The following is a 22,120-nucleotide window of genomic DNA, read 5'->3' on the forward strand; positions in this document are numbered from 1 at the left end:
GAAGATGTTTAAAAAGCACACCCCCAAGGGGTTTTCAATGTACCTAGGTCACTATCAAGCATTTGTCCAGCAATAGCTATGGCCCTGAATAGTGGCATAGTGAGGTAGTGAGATAGGAGATATGGGTATTGCTGGACAAATGCGAGATAATAACATACTGAGTGAGTTGGGGGAAATGTAGGTACTGCTGACAAAAGTGCTGTTTCAGTTTACTTCTTTAATTTTTTAAAGAAGTTAAGAGGCTGCCTGGTTCTCTAACAGCCAGCCTTGAAATGGCCGAAACAGTGGGGAAACTCAGGCAAGGAAAGCATTGCAGAAACACCCCTTGACTGGGGTCAGTGATGCAAAAGACACACCCCTGGGCAGGGCTATCATGTTGGAGTAAATGTGGAGGGTGGTGCTAGGGATGCTGGAGAAATTTGAGATGGATTAAAATGAACTTGAATTTCTAAGAAACCAACCTGAGGAATCTGCTGCGGAGCAACCCCCTCACGCTACTTAGAGTCCCTGGACTTTGATGATTTTTTTACTTTCCCGAAATTTACACATATAAATCCGTAGAAAAATATGTAAGTTTCTGCTGAGGAAACATTGAATGGAATGGGGGACAATTAGGGATGGCGGAGAATTTCTCCCCGAAACTTCGGGGGGCCGAGCGCCAACGTGTTCGGCCCCCCGAACATGTTTCGGTGAGAAATTCTCCGCACCCCCCCCCGCACCCCCCCCCCCGGGATGGGACTTACCTTTGGCGAATGTCCCTCCCGGCGGTGGGTCCAGCCGGCGGTTCGTCGGGTCTTCGTCAGGGGCGGGGGCGGCAGCCAATCTTTCGACCGGCTGCTGCCGCTGCCATTCCAATAAAAGAAAAAAAAAACCGCCCCCGTGATAGGCTACGTGACGATTAACGTAGCCTATCATGGCTAGATTTGCAAAGTCAGCCATGATAGGCTACGTAAATCATCACGTAGCCTATCACGGGTGACTTTAAAAAGAAAAAAAAAAGCGCGTATAGATAATGGCGGCCCACATAGGGAGCCGCCATTCCTGTTCCTTATTTGGTTGCTGAAGTTTACGTAAATTTTTACGTAGACTACGGCGAAAATAAGGGCAACGCTATTTGTGTTGCCCTTATTTTCGCCGTAGTCTACGTAAAGATTTACATAGACTACAGCGACTAAATAAGGACCGCGAATGGCGGCTCCCTATGGGGGCCGCCATTTGTGTACGCGCTTTTTTTTTTTAAGTCACCCGTGATAGGCTACGTGACGATTTACGTAGCCTATCACGGCTGACTTTGCAGATCTAGCCGTGATAGGCTACGTTAATCGTCACGTAACCTATCACGGGGGCTTTTTTTTTTTTAACTTTTTAGTTTGAGCCGGGGAAGACGAGGCGCCTCCTCCCCGGCCTGAATTTCAGCCGGGCGAGGCGGGAAGCCTCCCCCCCGGCCTGAATTTCGGCCGGGCGAGGCGGGAAGCCTCCCCCCCAGCCTGAACTTCACGGGGGGAGCAGTGAAGCGCCTCCCCCCCACTGCGAACAAGCTTCGAGGACAGGTAAGTGACTTTCGTCCACCCCTAGGGACAATACACTAAATGTTACGTACTGAGGTAAATTATGTGAATCCTTACGTCAATACCTACATAAATATTTACGTAAATATTTCCATATTTTTCCACATGATGAAAAAAAATATTCACATCCGTCTGTGGGCAGATGATGGAATGAAAGGTGTCTGACAATCCATAGAACACAGACGGAGCAGTTTTTATACAGTCTGTACATCGCTAGGTGGTGCACACCACAACAGAAGTGCAGACAAGCCAAATTAAGGAAAACTATCTGACTAAAAGTAGTCTCAGAAGAACCAGTTTTTCTGTGTGAAACTCAGAAGGCCACAACATCTTGTACAACAACATCCAAACACAGACAGCTTGGAGTAAGTTGCTCGTGGAGACACACACCCCTGTTTATACTCAGGGGTCTCTCAGAGGCTTTCAGTAGCATCAGGCAGCATGTTATCCATCTAGATCTCCTTGTCAGAGATCTAGCAAGGGTTGGAGAATGGGTTCGGTCAGAGAATACAATGGTAGGCCCCTAAAAGGAAGAGGTTTCTAAGCAAGGACATCTCTGCAGCATGCAGCACCCTATTCAGGCTGGGCCTAGAATCTTGTTTCAAATGTCCCAGAATTGTGCTTAGTCTGCTGGCAATGTGAACACAGGAGTAGGATTCTCACCCTATCTTTGGTCAAAATAAGACATACATTTATTTATTTATTTATTTATTTATTTATTTATTTATTTATTTATTAATTACATTTCTATACTGCCCAATATCAGAAGCCCTCTGCAATTTACATTCATTCGATTCATGACACCTGAATGCAATTAATGTATATTTTAAAAGAGAATGGCTTTGATCCAGACTTTTACTTGATTAGAGTAGGCCCATTGAAGTCAACAGGACTTATATTTGTCATGGTCAAATAAACCCAATTGATATCAATGGGTCTACTCTAGGTATGACTAAATCTGGATCCAATCCAGAGTAAATAAGAGGGTGGGGAGGGGTAATTCAACATTTTCACCATCTGCTGTGTTCCTCAGGAAAATCACCCACCACCCCAAGCTAGGGGTGTCAGAGAATTTCTCGCCGAAACTTCGGGGGGCCGAGTGCCAATGTATTCGGCCCCCCGAAGTAGTTTCAGGGAGAAATTCTCCGCTCCCCCGCCCCCCGCACCCCCCCCCCGGGATGGGACTTACCTTTCCCAAATGTCGCTCCCAGTGGCGGGTCGCAACGGTGGTTCGGCAGGGCTTCGACAGGGGCGGGGGCGGCAGCCGGTCTTTCGACTGGCTGCCACCGCCGCCATTCCAAGAAAAGTAAAAAAAAATAAAACGCCCCCGTGATAGGCTACGTGACAATTAACGTAGGCTATCACGGCTAGATTTGCAAAGTCAGCCGTGATAGGCTACGTTAATCATCACGTAGCCTATCACGGGTGACTTTAAAAAAAAAAAAAGCACGTACGGCTAATGGCGGCCCCCATAGGGAGCCGCCATTCGCGTTCCTTATTTGGTTGCTGTAGTCTACGTAAAGATTACGTAGACTACGGCGAAAATAAGGGCAACGCTATTTGCGTTACCCTTATTTTCGCCGTAGTCTACGTAATCTTTACGTAGACTACAGCGACCAAATAAGGAATGCAAATGGCGGCTCCCTATGGTGGCCGCCATTTGTGTACTCGCTTTTTTTTTTTAGTCACCCATGATAGGCTACGTGACGATTAACGTGGCCTATCACGTCTGACTTTGCAGATCTAGCCATGATAGGCTACGTAAATCGTCACGTAGCCTATCACGGGGGCGTTTTTGTTTTAACTTTTTGTTTTGCGGCCGGGTGAGGCGAGGCGCCTCCTCCCCGGCCTGAATTTCGGCCAGGCGAGGAGAGGTGCCTCCCCCCCCAGCCTGAATTTCGGGGGGAGAAGTGAAGCGCCTCCCCCCACTGCGAAGCAAGCTGTGAGATGAGGTAAGTGACTTTCAAGCACTCCTACCCCAAGCTGCTATTTTTATTGGTAGGGAAGCCTCCATTGTCACCAATGTCTATTAGCTCTTCTTATAGTTATAGCAGAGATTTTCAGTGCTGCATTCTGTTAATAAGTTTTTGTCTGTCCTGATTCCATTGCCGATAATTTTCATTGGGTTACCCCATTGTCTAGTGTTCTGAAAGTGTGTGTGTGTGTGTGTGTGTGTGTGTGTGTGTGTAGGGGTTTCTGTGTCTCAGTTTGACACCTGGTGTAATTCTTTTTTGCACTGGCATTTTCTCATTGGATAATTTAAGTGTGTTAACCATGACACATTTCAAATCTAATGTCAAACAAGAAAGCACACAGACACTTATGTGTGTCCTCAGGGACTTGCTGTCTGTCAGTTTAAGAACAAAGGTGCGCATTCCATCATATATTGTCCTAAATTGTTTTCTTGTCTGAAATTAGTGCTTTGAATGTTTAACAGAATTCCCTGTGGCAGAAGTACCCAGAGAGATTACATCTTCTCAGAAGAAAGATAAATAAGCACAGGATGTAGTCAGAGAATGCAGGGTGGAACATCATGCATGGTGGTTGTCATTTTTTATTGCATAGGCACAGATTTTTGTGGAGCAATGGAACAGTACCATAGGATCCATATCTAGGATTCCTGATATGGTAGAGTAGAGGTCAAAGCAGCGATGGAAGAAGCTTGTTTGAAGGTACAAAGTTCTGTGTGTGTGTGTGTGTGTGTGAGAGAGAGAGAGAGAGAGAGAGGAATTACAAAATTATCACATTGGGAGTTTGACCTCTTCCAGGCTGTTTTGCAAATATTCTATTTATTTTACAACACAGTATGGGCCTCCTGAAATCTTGTTAGCAAAAGTGCTGATGATAACATTTTTTTTAACTGTTTAGATGATGCAGAACATGTTCGCAGTTAAGGTGATCCCCTCTCATCATATGAGGGCCCTCTTCATAGTGTTGAAATAAATGACTTGCTCCCAGAAGTCCTAGCTTTAATCTGTACCTTATCCAAGTAAAAAAGAGCCTTGGGTGGAAGGGCTATGGAAGACCTCTGGTTCATATCTTTGAAAGCCACTCCCAGTTAGAGGAGGCTTCGCAGGTGAGTGGTGTGAGGTTTTTTCATAAATACTCATGACAGTTGATATTTGCTGATATTTGCTTTGCCTTATTCCTTTGTTATTTTCATTTCATATCATAGCTCCTTTCTGAAGCATAATATGACACTTACCTTGCAATCTCCAGACAGAACTTTACATTGGAATCCCACTGAGTACAGGAAACAAAATGATTAAAGGCATTTGGTCAGAAAGTTCAGTCTGCCTCTCACCAACATGAGGGTAAAATCTACCATAGATAATAATGGTCAGAGATAGTGCCAAGAAGTTTAATTTGCCATTAAAAAAAGAAATCAATCATGCTTATGGTTCGAATAGAGCACCACTCTGTGAATTGCACCTTGGGTCTACCAAGGACAAAACTTGCCCAAGGTATACTGGGCTACGTTTGTACATCAGTATGTACTGGAGTGGCACTTTGGACTTGCCTTGTGGCACAATTGCCAAAAAAGTTTCACCAACATGTGGTTACATGAATGAATTAACATGAGACAATACCACTAGTGATGTTCAGTTATAACAATTGTTTTGATCCTACTCCTGGGCTTCTCAAAACAATGAATGAATGAACAAATAATTAAAGTCACCCCACCTATTTCTGGAATTAGGCTGAGCAATAGTCTTTGCAGTAAAATGGTTGTATGAATCGTAGAATTGTAGGGTTGGAAGGGGCCTACAAGACCATCAAGTCCAACCCCCTGCTCAATGCAGGAAGCCTGATACCCAGGCGGTCTCCCATCCAAGTACTAACCAGGGCTGACCCTGCTTGGCTTCCGAGATCAGATGAGACTGGGCGCATCCAACCCTTTTTCAGATGCCCACTCTTAACTAATATCCAAGAGCGTTTTCTGAAATCATTACGATCTCCTGTATCAATAGCATACATAAGACAATTCCTCACCTTTCTTGAAAGTTTCTGTGTGTAGCTGACACAAATGGTAGCCAAATTTAATTTTGTTGTTGTTGTCTCCTTTAATTGGAATGGGATTGGCCCAATTGCACTGTATAAATGATAACAATTAAAATACAGTTATCTGGGACACTGCATTAGACATGAGACCTAGAAATAAGTGATTTCTAACAACACATAGTTCCTTCCTGTACATGTGGCATCATGTGACTGTTTAACCTCACCCTCTCTCCCGCAGCATCACATGGTTTTGATGATACCCAGCAGCATTTTTTCTTTCATTCTCTAGCTGTCAGGGGTTCAAGAGTGTTAGTGATGGCTTTGATCAGCTTTCATACCTACATCAGAAAGGAGTCAGTACAGCTTAGCTGGCCACTGTGGACATATGAAAATAAGATGACCCTTGCTGGGTCAGACCACACTGGTCTACCTGGTCCAGCGTTCTGTTCCTACGATGGCCAACAAGATGCCCCTTGGAAGCCCACAAGCAGGATATGAGTGTGAAAACACCCCCGCCCCCTGCTCAGATAATGATGCGTCAATTTGGAGTACTAACCAAACTTGAATATTTATGCAGTTAGGATAATTTCGATCACTTAATTTTTGTTTAATGGTTGTGGTTTCATTTCCAGGAACTTTATGTGTTGGATGAAATAATCAATGGCAACAAGCAAAAGGGATAATCAAACAATGGTGACAGAATTCATCCTTGTAGGATTTAAGACTCTACCTGAATTTCAGAATCTCCTCTTCATTATGTTTTTAGCAATCTACATAGTGACAATAGCTGGAAACATGCTTATAGCTGCTGTAGTTCTGGCTGATCATCACCTTCATAGGCCCATGTACTACTTCTTGGGGAACCTATCTATTTTGGAGACTTGCTACACCTCCACCATCCTTCCTAGGATTTTAGCCAGTTTTATCAGTGACTACCATGGGATTTCTTTTAGTGGGTGTTTCCTCCAATTCTATTTCTTTGCTTTTCTAGCTGGAGCTGAAAGCTATCTCTTATCTGCAATGTCGTATGACAGGTATTTAGCCATATGTAAACCACTACATTATGTAACCCTCATGAACAGCAGTTTGTGTGTTCAATTGTCCCTCTCATCTTGGATCACTGGCATTGTGGCTAGTGCGTTTACGACATCCTTTGCTTCACAGTTGAAATTCTGTGGCCCCAATGAAATTGACCATTTCTTTTGTGATTACGCACCATTGTTAACCCTCTCCTGTAGTGATACTCAACAGACAGAAATGTTGATGTCAGTCCTGGGATCCATATGCACCATGCCACCATTGTTGCTGACCCTGGCTTCCTACGTTTGCATCATCAGCACCATTTTGAAAATCCCTTCAAACAGTGTCAAGAGCAAAGCATTTTCTACCTGCTCCTCTCATCTTATTGTGGTCACAATTTTCTATGGAACCCTAATCATTGTATACATATTACCGAAAATCAACACACTGAGGGATCTGAACAAAGTTTTCTCAGTTTTCTACACAATCCTGACTCCCATGATTAATCCCTTCATCTACAGCTTGAGAAACAGAGAGTTTAAGGAAGCCCTCAAAAAAGCCATAGGCAAACTTCTGTCATTGAGAATAACTCAGGGAGCCCAACCACAGTAAAATTTCACACACACACACACACACACACGTGTGTGTGTGTGTGTTTCAGTAGTGATGTGAGCTGCAGACCATTTTCTTCTTCAGATGACCCAGGGAAATCTATTGAAATCTACACATCAAGGGGCTTGTGAAGCGGGAATGAGGTGTTAGAGTCCTGAGGTGGTAGTGAGTACTGTGCCATTTCAGCTGCAGGTGGGGTGTCACATTTTTAATCCTCCGTTGCATGATACAACTATCCTCCTCTCCACATGCACAAAGAGAAAACAAACACAGCAGGGTATGGAAAGGATAAAACCTTATGTCATGTGCTAGGGTTTGTTTTAGTTTAGTTTTGTTTTTAAACTTGCTGAGAAGTTGTTTGTGTGTTTTATCGTGGAGAAACATTCAATAATGGTAATCTCATTCCCTTCTGCATTTTGAAGTTGTAAAGTCTACTCTACTAACTCAGAATTCTGTATTTATTTTTGCTTGTTACAGATAGAGAGAGAGAGATATATATTTGTCTCCTACATTTTGATCAAATGATCCTCAAGGTTACAACAATATGAGCAATTACAACAATTAAAAAACAAAACAAAAACACCTTGTTTGGTGGCCTTTGTCCCTCTGACCAGTGGCATAATGTCCTTCCCCTCACTTCTGCAAATGTCAGTGGGCAGTTGAAGCTGAGTGTTCGTTTTGGAAGGAAGGGGGAAACAAGCTTCTTTAAGATGCTCCATTTTGAGCCAAAGGGTGGGGCTAGGCTCATGTTCCTATTATTATTATTATTATTATTATTATTATTAATCATCCTGCCTTTTTTCCTCATGCAAGGAACCCAAGGCAGATTACATGGTCCTCCTCCTCCTCCTCCTCTCCATTTTATCCTCAAAACAACCCTGTGAGGTAGATTAGGCATGACAAAATCAAAGTCACCCAGTGAGCATCATGGCTGAGTGAGGACTAGCACGTAGCACCCAGATCTCTTGAGTCCCACCCCAACACTCTAGCCACTACATCACACTGGCTCTCAACTGTAGAATTTTTCTTGGGAGTGGGGAAGACTTCTAACTCTACTGCATGTTTACTTTAGACCAGGCCTCAGTGGTAATCTAAGTTGCAAGCTGGGAACCACTTTTTTTCCACTGAAGATACAGTGGAATGAATAGAACTATGAGCCAATAATTAATGGACTTCCATGTGAGTGAGTCCAAGGTAGGAGTGCACGAAAGCCACTTACCTGGTCTCGCAGCTTGCTTCGCGGTGGGGGGGAGGCGCTTCGCTGCTCCCCCCGAAGTTCAGGCGGGGGGGAGGCTTCCCGCCTCGCCCGGCCGAAATTCAGGCCGGGGGGGAGGCTTCCCGCCTCGCCCGGCCAAAATTCAGGCCGGGGAGGAGGCGCCTCGCCTCGCCCGGCCGCGAAATGAAAAGTTAAAAAAAAAACGCCCCCGTGATAGGCTACGTGACGATTAACGTAGCCTATCACGGCTAGATCTGCAAAGTCAGCCGTGATAGGCTACGTTAATTGTCACGTAGCCTATCACGGATGACTTAAAAAAAAAAAGCGCGTACGCAAATGGTGGCCCCCATAGGGAGCCGCCATTCGCGTTCCTTATTTGGTCGCTGTAGTCTACGTAAATCTTTACGTAGACTACGGAGAAAATAAGGGCAACGCAAATAGTGTTGCCCTTATTTTCGCCGTAGTCTACATAATCTTTACGTAGACTACAGCGACCAAATAAGGAACGTGAATGGCGGCTCCCTATGGGGACTGCCATTAGCCATACGTGCTTTCTTTTTTTTTTTTAAAGTCACCCGTGATAGGCTACGTGACGATTTACGTAGCCTATCATGGCTGACTTTGCAAATCTAGCCGTGATAGTCTACGTTAATCGTCACGTAGCCTATCACGGGGTTTTTGTTTTTGTTTTACTTTTATTGGAATGGTGGCGGCGGCAGCCGGTCAAAAGACCGGCTGCCGCCTCTTCCCCTGTCGAAGACCTGACGAACTGCCGCCAGGACCCGCCGCCGGGAGGGACATTCGGAAAAGGTAAGTCCCGTCCCGGGGGGGGGGGTGCGGGGTGCGGGGGGGTGCAGAGAATTTCTCCCCGAAACTACTTCGTTGGCACTCGGTCCCCCGAAGTTTTGGGGAGAAATTCTCCCCCATCCCTAGTCCAAGGCAAGATTCCATGCTTCCCAACTGTGATGAACCCAACCCCTGGCTTCCCCCTTGGTTGCAAGTTTTGTTTGTTCATGATTTTACTGTTTTTGCTTTAACTCAGTCCTTCTCAATCATTCTTTCATCTTTCCCCCTGCCAAATCTTTCACTTTGAAATACCCCCGATTTCTCAGTTATTCTCTCTTGCTGTCTCTGTGTAGAATTAGGTAGTGAATCCATTTCCCCCTCTTCTAGTTAGGAAAAAGAAATCCAATAATTTTAATTAAGTTCCCATTTCCTACAGTTTGTGTGTGTGTGTGTGTGTGTGTGTGAGAGAGAGAGAGAGAGAGAGAGGTATTGTGCCCTATTTTTTCTGTGTCTCTTGCATTGCTTTTTCACTAGGCCATTCACTATACCTTAGTTGTTCTTTCCCCCTATTGAATTTTGAAATGTTTAAAAAAGAATTGTTGCATTTCCGTCATCATTTTGGTTCCATTTGTTTTGTATGTCTTAGGTATGCAATTCAATCCAACAGGATTCACTCCCCCCTGTTATGAATTTGAGAACATATTTCTTTTATTCCCAACCCATTCTGATCCCACTCTTCTTTTGGTTTTATTCAGTATATTTTGCATTATATCAGCATTTATTAATATATAATTTACAATATTATTTATTCATTCATTAGCTTTTCTCCTGAAATTCCCTCTGGCCGATTCCAGTAGGGAAAGGATGGGACCAAAAGTTGTCCATTCTCTGCAGTGGCACCCTGGTTGTGGAATGCCCTCCCCTGGGAGGCCCAGTTGGAACAGATGTTGGTTTCATTTCAGCACCAAGTTAAAACATGGCTTTTCAGCAAAGCCTTTGAGGGCTAAATGCATTCCCTAAAGTTGCACACTGTTTAAACTGTTTTATTGTTTTAGATTTTTTTAATTGGTATTAGCTTGTTTAATGGTTTAATATGCTTTTAACTGTTTCAATTATTTATTGTTTTGTACTGTTTAAATTGATTTTAACTGTATGCTGCCCTGAGATCTTAATGGTATAGAGCAGGATAGAAATGTTTTAAATAAAATAAATAAATTCTTCCAGTGCCAACATATTTCACTATGAAAGAGCAATAACTAGCACTTTTTAAATCCTCTAGCCCCTACACCCTTTCTTCTGAAACTTTCCAGGTTTCTTGCCTGGGTAGTCCTCTATTATGTGTGCTAATTTCACACAGATTGCCCAATAAACCATTGGGAGGGGTGAGGGAATGAGAAGTTAATCACGTCCCCCCACAAATATTTGAGGACTCCCTTTCCACATGAACTGTTACACCTATCCTTTTGAATTTGTTTTGGGTTTCTTACTTAGGGACATATTTAGACTGTCTGTCATTTTCAGGACATTGGTCCATAAGGGACATGGGGTAAGTGTGTCCTCTTTTGGATACCCTCAAAATGTCAAGGCTTCTCTTGCACTCACACCCTTGCAGCTATCATTCTGAAATGTGGCAGTCTTTATCCCCTCAGAAGGAGAAACTATCCCTGTAATTTCCATCCAATTCTGCCAAGAAGTTAAAAAGCCAGCAGTTCCCTTAAAAAAATAAAAATAAAATCACAATATAAAGGTGTGCAGCACAAATAACCCTAAATCCTATTTTTCTGAAAGTTGGCAAGAGTAATCCCCGCTTTAGCAGTTGCCATGCCTCCAAATATCATCCAGTTACGACCAAGAGGAAACGTTATAGCCATGTTTGTATTTATCATGATGTTGATGATGATGATGATTTCTATACCACCCAAAAGCTGAAGCTCTCTGGGTGGTTAACAGAACTTAATAGTCAGTAGGAGGCATTAAACCTCAAATTTCTGAATCTTGACTCGGGTTTGGTCCCCAAGTCAAAGTTGACAGGCTCCAGATCACTCTGAGCTGAATTGGCCATTTTCTGAAGGGCCAAATCATGGTCTGGGATGAAACTTAGGATCAGTTCACACCTCTACTAGAAACCGTAGCAAATACACCACACACATGAACATATGTAAGAACTTGGCAAAAGACTGTTAGACTAATGTAACAACCAATTAAACTCGTGGTGCATGACAAGCAACTGTAAATATGCAATACAGCTAGAAAAGCTCTAGGAATATAAAATAAAATTAACACGAAACTTTGTCAGTTCCTTCTATCATTTTAATCACCAGAAGATGCTTTGAAAGCACATGATGCAGCAAATTTCCTGAAATTAAGCAAGTATGGGTGTGTTCAGTGCCTGGATGAGGGAGTGCCTGGGAACCCTATTTATGCATGTGAGCTGTATGGTGGAAGAAAGCTGGGATAGAACAGAAATACGTATTGCTACAGGAATACACAGAAGCCTTTAAAATTTCACATGAAAGATCATGCCACAATATAGTGAGTAAATTTCCACCAGACTCTGTCCTTTTCACCCCACAACAGATGAGCTGGCGTGGCTACACAGCTAGCCCACAGGAATCAGTGTTGTGCAGTAGATAAATTCTTTGACGAGGGCTGTGAATAAACTGAGTTATAATTAAAGCTGGGCTAAAACATGCTCCCCAATTGGGGGGGGGCATTCATCCCCTTGCCCCCCCCCAAAAGAATTCAAAAGAACTGTTGAGGGTAAGGGACAAAGAAGGGGGGGCTGCATGTGTGTGTGTTTGCATGTGCTTACCTTATGAATTGTGCAAAGTAGACCAGAGGTCTTCCTTGCAATGTAAGAGTTCTTAGAGTCACAGCCAGACAGCAATTCTTGGAATACCTATTGGGCTGTGTGATCTTGTTTCTTAGGGATGGCAGAGAATTCCACCACAGACTCCAGTGAGTCCGCCTGGAGTCTGTGGCGGAATGGACTGCTCCCCCCTGCCATCCTGCGAAGTCCCAACAGAGCTCAGCCTACTTTCCTCTGGTGGGTCCGGATCCGGCCGCTGCGGCCTGCTGCTCCACTGTGCAGCCGTGAATGGCGTCCATAGGCTATGTAAATAAAGTGGGGATGCAAATGGCATAGGGGAAGCCATTTGCGTCACTGCTTTAGCCATGATAGGCTACATAAATATTTACGTAGCCTATCATGGCTAAAGCGGGGACGCAAATGGCACAGGGCATCCCCTCTTTAACTGTGATAGGCTACGTCAATATTTATGTAGCCTATCACAGCTAAAACAGCGACGCAAATGGTGTCCCCTATGCAGGACGCCATTTGCGTCTGCAGAAGCCCGGCAGCAGACGGAGGCCCCATTGCTGATTGGCCTGGCTGGCAGCTCTGCGGACTCACTGAGGAGCAGAGCAGACTAGGCAGGAATCCAGGGGAGAGGAATGGATTGCCTCCCCCCACAACCAACCCCCGGTGAAAGAAAGTTAAGGAGGATTCGTACATCCCTATGTTTCATCCCACAGGGAGCAAAATATGCAGTCCAGCCTTAGGAGCATTAGGGATGTATGAAAGTCACTTAACTTTTCACAGATGTAATTCGCTGTGGGGGGAAGGTGCTCTGTCCCTCCCCCCGGAATCCTCCCTGGCCGGCTCTGCTCCGTGGCAGCTCTGCGGAGCTGCCGGCCAGCACCATCCGCAGCTGGAGTTCCGGCCACGGACGGGCTGCTGCGGACGTAAATGGCACCCGCCGTAGTGGCCACCATTTGCATCCTGCAAAGCTGCCGTGATAGGCTATGTTAAGTATTTACATAGCCTATCATGGCAAGCCAAAAAAAAAAACAGCGTATGCAAATGGTGGTGGCTACGGCGGCCGTCATTTGCATTTGCTATTTTTAGCCATTTTAGCCTTTGTAAATATTTACATGGGGTATTATGGTGAAAAAAAAGGGGAACGCAAATAGCGTAGTGGGCGCCATTTGCGTTCCTTCCCCCCATTTTATCCTATGTAAATATTTACATAGGCTATTATGGCAGGGGGGAAAAGGAGCGCAAATAGCTCCCACTGCGCTATTTGCATTCCCCTTTTTTTTCCGCTGTAATAGCCTACGTAAATATTTATGTGGCTAAAATGGCTAAAAATAGGGAACACAAATGGCTGCCGCCATAGCCGCCGCCATTTGTTTACGCTGTTGTTGTTTTTTTGGCTTGCCATGATAGGCTATGTAAATACTTACGTAGCCTATCACAGCCTCTTCAGGGATGCAAAAGGCATCCCTGCGTTAGCCGTGATAGACTATGTAAGTATTTACGTAGCTTATCACAGCTATGATGAGGAAGCGAATGGCAGCCATGGGGAGGCCGCCATTCACAAGTCAGCGTGGATGGCAGAAGGTAAGTGCTCTGTTTCGTGCATCTTTCATGGGTTGGGGGGGTGGGGGCTTTGTTCCACCATGGATTTCGGGGGGCCGAATGCAGTGGCATTCAGCCTCACCGAGATCCGTTGTGGAATTCTCTGACATCCCTATTATCCAGCCTGTTTGTGGGCAGAGAAACTGGGGGACAATTTCACTGAATTTCTCCTAGGGGAGGAGAAATTCTCTAACATTTTCTCTCAGATAGGGCGGGGGGGGCGGAGAATTTCTCCCCGAACAACCTTTGGAGGATCGAATGCGTTGGCGCTCGGCCCCCCGAAGTTTCGGGGAGAAATTTTCCCCCATCCCTACTAAGAAGTATAGTTCAAAATAGTCACTAGAGGGCTAACCTGTTGTGCTGAATGCCAGTTTGCAAAGTGAGCAAAGGAACAGGACTCCCATCTCATCTGGGGCCCCATCTACATGGCACCACTTTCACCCCCCACCCCGTTGCAATTGCTTTGAAGTAGCTTTTGGTGGTATACACTCGCAGTGTACTGCGTGCTTCCCTAACAGACTCTGCCGTGTCCTCTTTTTTCCCCCCATTACACTGACGTGCACAGCTGTGCAGTCCCGTGAGTGTGGGGGTGCAACACTTCAGTGGCTGTTCTGTATTTTAGGGGTTCTATTTTGTCTGTCCATCCCTTGTTAGGTAAAAAAGACAAAAGTGAGTGTTTTGTGTTCCTTCATTTCCATGCCATCCGTCTGTCAGTTCCCCAGGCTGAGACTCTTGCGATGTTTCGCACTCACAAGCGTGAGCGGTACGTGCCTGCACATCACTCCGAAATGGTGGCCAGAGTGAAGTTGGTCCTCCTCCAAGACACACACCCCTGGCCCTTGGGCACTGAGTCCAAAAGCAACTGTTGCAAAGATATGAAGCTGCAAAAATTTGCGAAAGCGTGATAAAATATATGAAAATGCCTCTCTATGCTTCCGTAACTGCACAGCTGCAAAGGGATGGGGGAAGTAAAGGGACATCACAGAGTGACGAAGCACTACACATGCCTATAGCATGCCCAAAATGCGAAGTTCCTTTGGGGAAGGGACAGATGGCTCGCAACCACGCGAAACCTGCAGCAAACCAACAACATCACAGCAGAACACCTCCTTGGAAATCTGCATTTTCCAGGAGAAAACCACGGATGGCTGTGAAGTGTCTAATTCAAAAGGACCTCGACTCACACCTGCCCTGGAGTAAAAGGCTCATATAAAAGGCCCCTTAGTCATCTCCTCTGCCTCACCTGGGGATGGGGTTGAACTTCCTTTGGTTCACATTTTAATAGGGACCAATCTAATTCACACTTCTCAAACTAACACGCGAGCTGTCACACAATCTTCCTTCAATATTTCACTTCTCTGAATGTTGCAATGCAGCTCTCTGGCATATCCAAAAACGCATACCAAAAATGTGTACATTAAGGAAAATTGCAAACAAAAATGCCCACAAATGTCCATGCAAGCTTGTTTTGAAACATGAAAACTGATGTGGACACACGTCAGAACAGAATTGTGCTAGGCAAATGTAAATCTTATTGGATGTTATAAAAAGCAAAACACTCTAGCCCTGACCCCAGACATAACTCTTCTCTTAGTATATGGTTACTATGTGGTTGCAATATAACCGCCACATTACTGTGAAATGGAGATGGAGATGGTCAATTGCAGGAATGCCAAACCTTGTCAATGGCTCATATTTAGTATCATCCAGGACAGCCTCCTTTCCTCTTTAGGAAACAGGACAAACAATCTGGGGAGAGGCAGTGTGTGCAGGAATGTCCCTGCTCCCTCTCTCCATACAGACTTTACATGGTTAAAGCCATGTCTGCATATGGTTGGTGCATTTATTCCTCCTGCCAGTATTTACTGGGAGCAGTCCTTGTTTTCTGGTAACCGTCCTTGGTAAATTGCTGCCTTTATTTTCTTCCTATCTTGTCTTTGAAGTGTGTTTGTGTGTGTGTGTAAACTACATGAATTGCTATGTAAACTGTAAACTACTAGAAGTGCCATGCTTCAGATATCAACCTTCTTCCCTTGGCCTCTCCAGAAGTTGAATGACAATCTCTATAAATCTCTATACTCTCTGTAATCTAGCCCCTTGCACACACGTGGATATTAAGTAGTGCTGTGCCAAAAATTTATCCCACCTTTTTTTTGACAATTCTCATTCTATTTGATAGAAGATACATTATTTTCTAAAAGAAATTTAATAGTGAATAAATTTTGGAGAAATCCTCATGGGTTCGGTTTGGGTTTCTTGGGCTTATCTTACTTAGAAGGTGGCTGAAAAGTGAGCACAGGTGTCCTGTTTTTCATTGTACAATTGTCTCTCTGGTGGCCTGTAGCCTCCTCAGCTTCCTACACTTCAAGTGAAGCCCAGCTTAAGGCGCCATGAGGTAATTCCTCCCAGAGGGCTTTTTCACATCAGGATGTGCAGGCAGCCTGGGAGGCTAGCAGGGATTAGGTAAGCTCAAAAACACCATGAAATACATTATAAAACATCCTGAATGAAGCAAAACAATGGAAGCCTCTTTCATGGGGTGGAGGAAACATTTTGGCAGAGCACTATCTCCACTGAATCCCCGGAGCTGGATACAACACTGCCCCACTGCATTGCAGTGGATGCAAACTGGGGGCCGGCCTACCAAGGCAGTTGACTCTGTGGCAGCATAAAAAAACCCAAAGCCCTTACCAAAAAAGAAAGAAGCTGTGCTACAAGCCCTGCCAATGGAGAGCTGTCCCTGGGAGAAACTGTGGAGAATTTCTCCTCCCCCTGGATAAATTCAGTGAAATTGTCTCCTAAATTTCTCTACCCACAAGTAAGGTGGAGAATTTCAATCAAGAGGCCATTTGCACACAGCTGTAATATTAAGGCAACATGTAGCATACAGTCTGCCATTTCATTTGTTACAGCTGGCAAAGCTGAACTGCCCATTATGCATTAGATAAGACTGTTATGTTGATCTAGTATATCTTTAACCGACAGAATAAACATGCTCATCTATTAAAAAAAAAATGTGGGAGAGGCCCTTTAAAGAATAAATCAATATGTCACACAGCATATAGAGAAGAGGGCTCACTAATCCATAATCCTGTCTGTTGGGTGGGCTGGGATGGGCTGGGGGCAAGGTAATCAACCAAGCAGTGAGAGGTGCCGTGAAGAGTGTCACAAGTCCTTTCCTTTATTTTCATCTCTATGCATGCCATTCCACAAGAACATAGGGATGTACGAAAGTCACTTACCGTTTTGAAGGGTGACATTCGTGGTGGGGGGGAGGCGCTCCGTCCCTCCCCCTGAAATTCTGGCTGGGGGGGGAGGCGCTCTGTCCCTCCCCCCCGAATCCTGGCCGGCCAGCTCCGCTCCGCAGGGATTCTGCGGAGCCACCGTCCGGCTCCGCCAGCGGCCAGACATCCGGCCACTGGCTAACAGGGATGCAAATGGCAGCGGCCGTAGCCGCTGCCGTTTGCGTCCCTGCAGTCAGCCATGATAGGCTACATAAATGTTTACGTAGCCTATCACGGCTGATTTAAAAGAAAAAACAACAATGCGCGTACGCAAATGGCGGTGCCCATGGGAGCCGCCATTTGCGTTCCTTATTTTGGCACGTCTTAGTCTACATAAACATTTACGTAGACTAAGACAGCGAAAATAAGGGGAACGCAAATAGCGTAGACGCTATTCTGGGATGATCAAGAAGAGATCCTGGCCTTCCTCTCTGTGACAACCTTTCAACTACTTGAAGAGCGCTATCATATCTTCCCCCAGTCTTCTCTTCTCAAGGCTAAAAATGCTCACTTCTTTCAATCTCTCTTCAATAGGGTGCATGAAAGCCACTTACCTGGTCTCGCAGCTTGCTTCGTGGTGGGGGGGAGGTGCTTCGCTGCTCCCCCCGAAGTTCAGGCCGGGGCGGGAGGCTTCCCTCCTCGCCCGGCCGAAATTCAGCCTTTTTTGCAGCCACATCACATTGTTGGCTCATATTCAGCTTGTGATCGATAACAATTCCAAGATCCTTCTTTCTTGTAGTATTGTTGAGCCACGTATCCCCATCTTGTAACTGTGCATGTGGTTTCTTTTTCCTAGGTGCAGAACTTGACATTTATCCTAATAAATGTCATTCTGTTTTTTTCTGCGCAGCGCTCCAGTCTATTCAGATCACTTTGAATTTTGTTCCTGTCTTACAAAGTATTAGCTATCCCGCCCAGTTTTGTGTCATCTGCAAATCTGATCAGCATTCCCTGCACCTCCTCCTCCAAGTCATTAATAAAACTGTTGAAGAACACTGGGCCCAGGACTGAGCCCTGTGGTACCCTGCTCATTACCTCTCCCCAGTTGGAGAAGATCCCATTGATAAGCACTCTTGGGTCCGATTCTGTAGCCAACTGTGGATCCACCTGATCATTGTTTCATCTAGCCGACTTTGAGCTAGTTTTCTCATCAGGATATCATGGGGAATTTTGTCGAAAGCTTTGCTGAAGTTGAGGTATATTATGTCCACAGCATTCCCACAGTCCAAAAGGGAGGTTGTTGTTCAGTCGCTCAGTCGTGTCCGACTCTTCGTGACCCCATGGACCATAGCACGCCAGGCCTTCCTGTCCTGCACTCTTTCCCGGAGTGTGCTCAAGTTCATATTCATTGCATCGGTGATGCTATCTAGCCATCTCCTCCTCTGCCGTCCCCTTCTCCTTTTGCCTTCAGTCTTTCCCAGCATCAGGGTCTTTTCCAAAGAGTTTTCTCTTCGCATTAGGAGCCAAAATATTTGAGCTTCAGCTTCAGTATCTGTCCTTCCAGTGAGCACTCAGGGTTGATTTCCTTTAGGATGGACTGATTTGACCGCCTTGCAGTCCAGGGGACTCGTAAGAGTCTTCTCCAGCACCACAGTTCGAAAGCATCAATTCTTTGGCGCTCAGCCTTCCTTATAGTCCAGCTCTCACAGCCATACATTACTACTGGGAAAAGCATAGCTTTGATTAGATGGACCTTTGTCGGCAAGGTGATGTCTCTGCTTTTTACTATGCTGTCTAGGTTTGCCATAGCTTTCCTCCCAAGGAGCAAACGTCTTTTAATTTCATGACTACAGTCACCGTCTGCAGTGATCTTGGAGCCCAAGAAAGTGAAATCTGTCACTGCTTCCATTTCCTCCCCTTCTATATGCCAGGAAGTGATGGGGCCAGATGCCATGATCTTCGTTTTTTTAATGTTGAGTTTCAAACCAGCTTTTGCACTCTCCTCTTTCACCCTCAGCAAGAGACTCTTTAGATCGTCTTTGCTTTCTGCCATTAGGGTGGTATCATCTGCATACCGGAGGTTGTTGATAATTCTCCCGGCAATCTTAATTCTGACCTGTGATTCATCCAACCCAGCGTTTCTCATGCTGTACTCTGCATATAAGTTAAATAAGCAGGGTGACAATATGCAGCCTTGTCATCGTACTCCTTTCCCAATTTTGAACCACTCGGTTGTTCCATGTCTGGTTCTTATTGTTGCTTCTTGATCCTCGTACAGGTTTCTCAGGAGACAGGTAAGGTGGTCTGGTACTCCCATCTCTTTAAGAATTTGCCACAGTTTGTTGTGATCCACACAATCAAAGGCTTTAGCATAGTCAATGAAGCAGAAATAGACTTTTTTTGGAATTCTCTTGCTTTCTCCATGATGCAGCGAATGTTGGCGATTTGATCTCTAGTTCCTCTGCCTCTTCGAAACCCAGCTTGTACTTCCGGTAGTTCTCGGTTCGCATACTGCTGAAGCCTAGCTTGTAGGATTTTGAGCATCACCTTGCTGGCATGTGAAATGAGCACAATTGTGCAGTAGTTTGAACACTCTTTGGCATTGCCCTTCTTTGGAATTGGAATTTAAACTGACCTTTTCCAGTCTTGTGGCCACTGTTGAGTTTTCCAGATTTGTTGGCATATTGAATGCAGCACTTTAACAGCATCATCTTTTAGGATTTTAAATAGCACAGCTAGAATACTGTCATCTCCGCTAGCTTTGTTGTTACTAATGCTTCCTAAGGCCCACTTGACTTCACTCTCGAGGATGTCCGGCTCCAGTTCAGTGACCGCACTATCATGGCTATCAGGGACATTAAGATCTTCCCTGTATAGTTCTTCTGTGTATTCTTGCCACCTCTTCTTAATCTCATCTGCTTCTGTTAGGTCCCTGCCTTCTTTGTCCTTGATCATGCCTGTCTTTGCACAAAACATTCCCTTGAGATCTCCAATTTTCTTGAAGAGATCTCTAGTCTTTCCAATTCTGTTGTTTTCCTCGATTTCTTTGCATTGTTCATTTAAGAAGGCCTTCTTGTCTCTCCTTGCTATTCTCTGGAACTCTGCATTCCGTTGGATATATCTTCCCCTTTCTCCCTTGCTTTTCGCTTCCCTTCTTTCTTCAGCTACTTGTAAAGCCTCATCAGACAGCCACTTGGCTTTCTTGCATTTCTTTTTCTTTGGGATGGATTTCGTTGCTGCCTCCTGAACAATGTTACGGACCTCCGTCCATAGTTCCTCAGGCACTCTGTCTATCAGGTCTAATCCTTGAAATCTATTCCTTACCTCCACTGTATATTCATAAGGGATATGATTTAGGTCATACCTGAATGGTTTAGTGGTTTTCCCTACATTCTTCAATTTTACCTGAAATTTTGCAACAAGAAGCTCATGATCTGAGCCACAGTCAGCTCCAGCTCTTGTTTTTACTGACTGTATGGAGCTTCTCCATCTTTGGCTGCAAAGGACATAATCAATCTGATTTCGATATCGACCATCTGGTGATGTCCATGTGTAGAGTGGCCTCTTGTGCTGTTGGAAAAGAGTCTATGCTATGATCAGCATGTTCTCTTGGCAAAACTCTATTAGCTTTTGTCCTGCTTCATTTTGTACACCAAGGCCATGCCTGCCTGTTATCCTGGTGATTTCTTGACTTCCTACTTTAGCATTCCAATCCCCTATGATGAAGAGGACATCTTTTTTTGGTGTTAGTTCTAGAAGGTGTTCTAGGTCTTCATAGAACCGATCAACCTCAGCTTCTTCGGCCTCAGTGGTTGGGGCATAGACTTGAATTACTGTGATGTTGAATGGTTTGCCTTGGATTCGTACTGAGATCATTCTATAGTTTTTAAGATTGTACCCCAGTACTGCTTTTCCCACCCTTTTTTTGACTATGAGTGCTACTCCATTTCTTCTAAGGGATTCTTGCCCACAATAGTAGATACGATGGTCACCTGAATTAAATTCGCCCATGCCTGTCCATTTTAGTTTGCTGATTCCCAAGATGTCGATGTTCAATCTTGCAAGATGTCGATGCTCAAAAGGGAGGTTACCTGATCAAAAAATGAGATCAGATTCATCTGGCAGGATTTGTTCTTGACAAATCCATGTTGGCTTCGAGTCATCACTGCATTGTTTTCAAGGTGCTTCCAGATGGATTGCTTTATAGTCTGCTCCAGAATTTTCCCAGGGATTGATGTCAGTCTGACTGGTCTGTAGTTCCCAGGTTCCTTCTTCTTACCCTTTTTGAAGATAGGAACAACATTAGCCCTCCTCCAAACATCTGGAACTTCACCCATCCTCCATGATTGCTCAAAGAGAATAGACAGTGGTTCTGAGACTTCTTCTGCGAGTTCCTTTATTACTTTTGGATGCAGTTCTTTCTGCATCTCTAGTTCCTACCTCTACTTTCTGTAGGAGGACATTATCCACCATAGAAGTCAGGAATTTCTTGGACGGGCCATATTTTGCAGAATTTGTCCCCCATACAAATATTGGGTAAATTGAAAACCCCCATTACTACTACATCATGCTTCCTTGAAACATTGGCTATTTGCTTTTCAAAAGTTTCATCCTCGTCTTCTCCTTCATGGGGTGGCTGCCCGGTAGTAGACTCTGATCAACATGTTCCTTTTATTCTTTGCTGCATTTATTTTTACCCAGATGCTCTCGATAGGGCTACCAAGCTCATTCTCCTGTATTTCTGTGCAGAGATAAGTATTTTTAACATATAGTACAACCCCACCTCCTTTTCTGCTCCTCCTGTTCTTTTTGAACAAGTTATATCCTTCAATTGCTGTATTCCAGTCATGAGAGTCATCCCACCAAGTCTCAGTTATACCTATCAAGTCATAATTTCCCTCCTGTATTAAGAGTTCGAGTTCGTTCTGTTTGTTTCCCATACTCTTGGTGTTAGTATATAGACATCGAAGACCATGTATCTTCCTACATGTTTGTGAAGACTATTATTGGGCTATATTAGAGCTGTTCTCTCCATTGCAGTGCATGAGCCTTCATCCATTGTTACCCCCAACTTTACATCTCCCTTCCCCATAGGATTCAGTTTTAAGCCCTCCTGATAAAGTTCTTCATGCTGTGGCCAACCACATTCTCCCCAGCCTTTGTGAGGTGCAACCCATCCCTTGCCAACAGTCCATCTTCCAGGAAGTATAGCCCATAGTCTCAGAATCCAAACCTGTTGTGCCGGCACCACCTTCGTAGCCAGTCATTCACC

At 44.7% G+C, this 22,120-nt stretch overlaps 2 protein-coding genes across 6 annotated transcripts in view; both read left to right on the top strand.

Moving 5' to 3' along the window:
• The first annotated feature begins 4,479 nt into the window (after positions 1–4,479).
• Positions 4,480–22,120, top strand: part of LOC146341315 (uncharacterized) — a 35,940-nt gene continuing 18,299 nt past the window's right edge. For 4 of the 5 annotated variants that reach the window (XR_014784114.1, XR_014784113.1, XR_014784115.1 and 1 more), the window contains exon 1: positions 13,506–13,606. The gene's annotated coding sequence lies outside the window, so the exon portion shown is untranslated. Of the gene's footprint in view, positions 4,645–13,505; positions 13,607–22,120 lie in introns of those variants that run through there. The other variant, XR_014784116.1, reaches the window with a different exon arrangement.
• On the top strand, positions 6,231–7,759 carry LOC146341316 (olfactory receptor 6B1-like). Its single transcript, XM_084808318.1, has one exon. The coding sequence runs from the start codon at positions 6,231–6,233 to the stop codon at positions 7,200–7,202; it is 972 nt and encodes a 323-aa protein (XP_084664444.1). The 3' UTR covers positions 7,203–7,759.

This window comes from Heloderma suspectum, chromosome 6 (assembly GCF_057233095.1).
Source record: "Heloderma suspectum isolate Gila_16-S chromosome 6, 16-S_ref, whole genome shotgun sequence".
NCBI lineage: Eukaryota > Metazoa > Chordata > Lepidosauria > Squamata > Helodermatidae > Heloderma > Heloderma suspectum.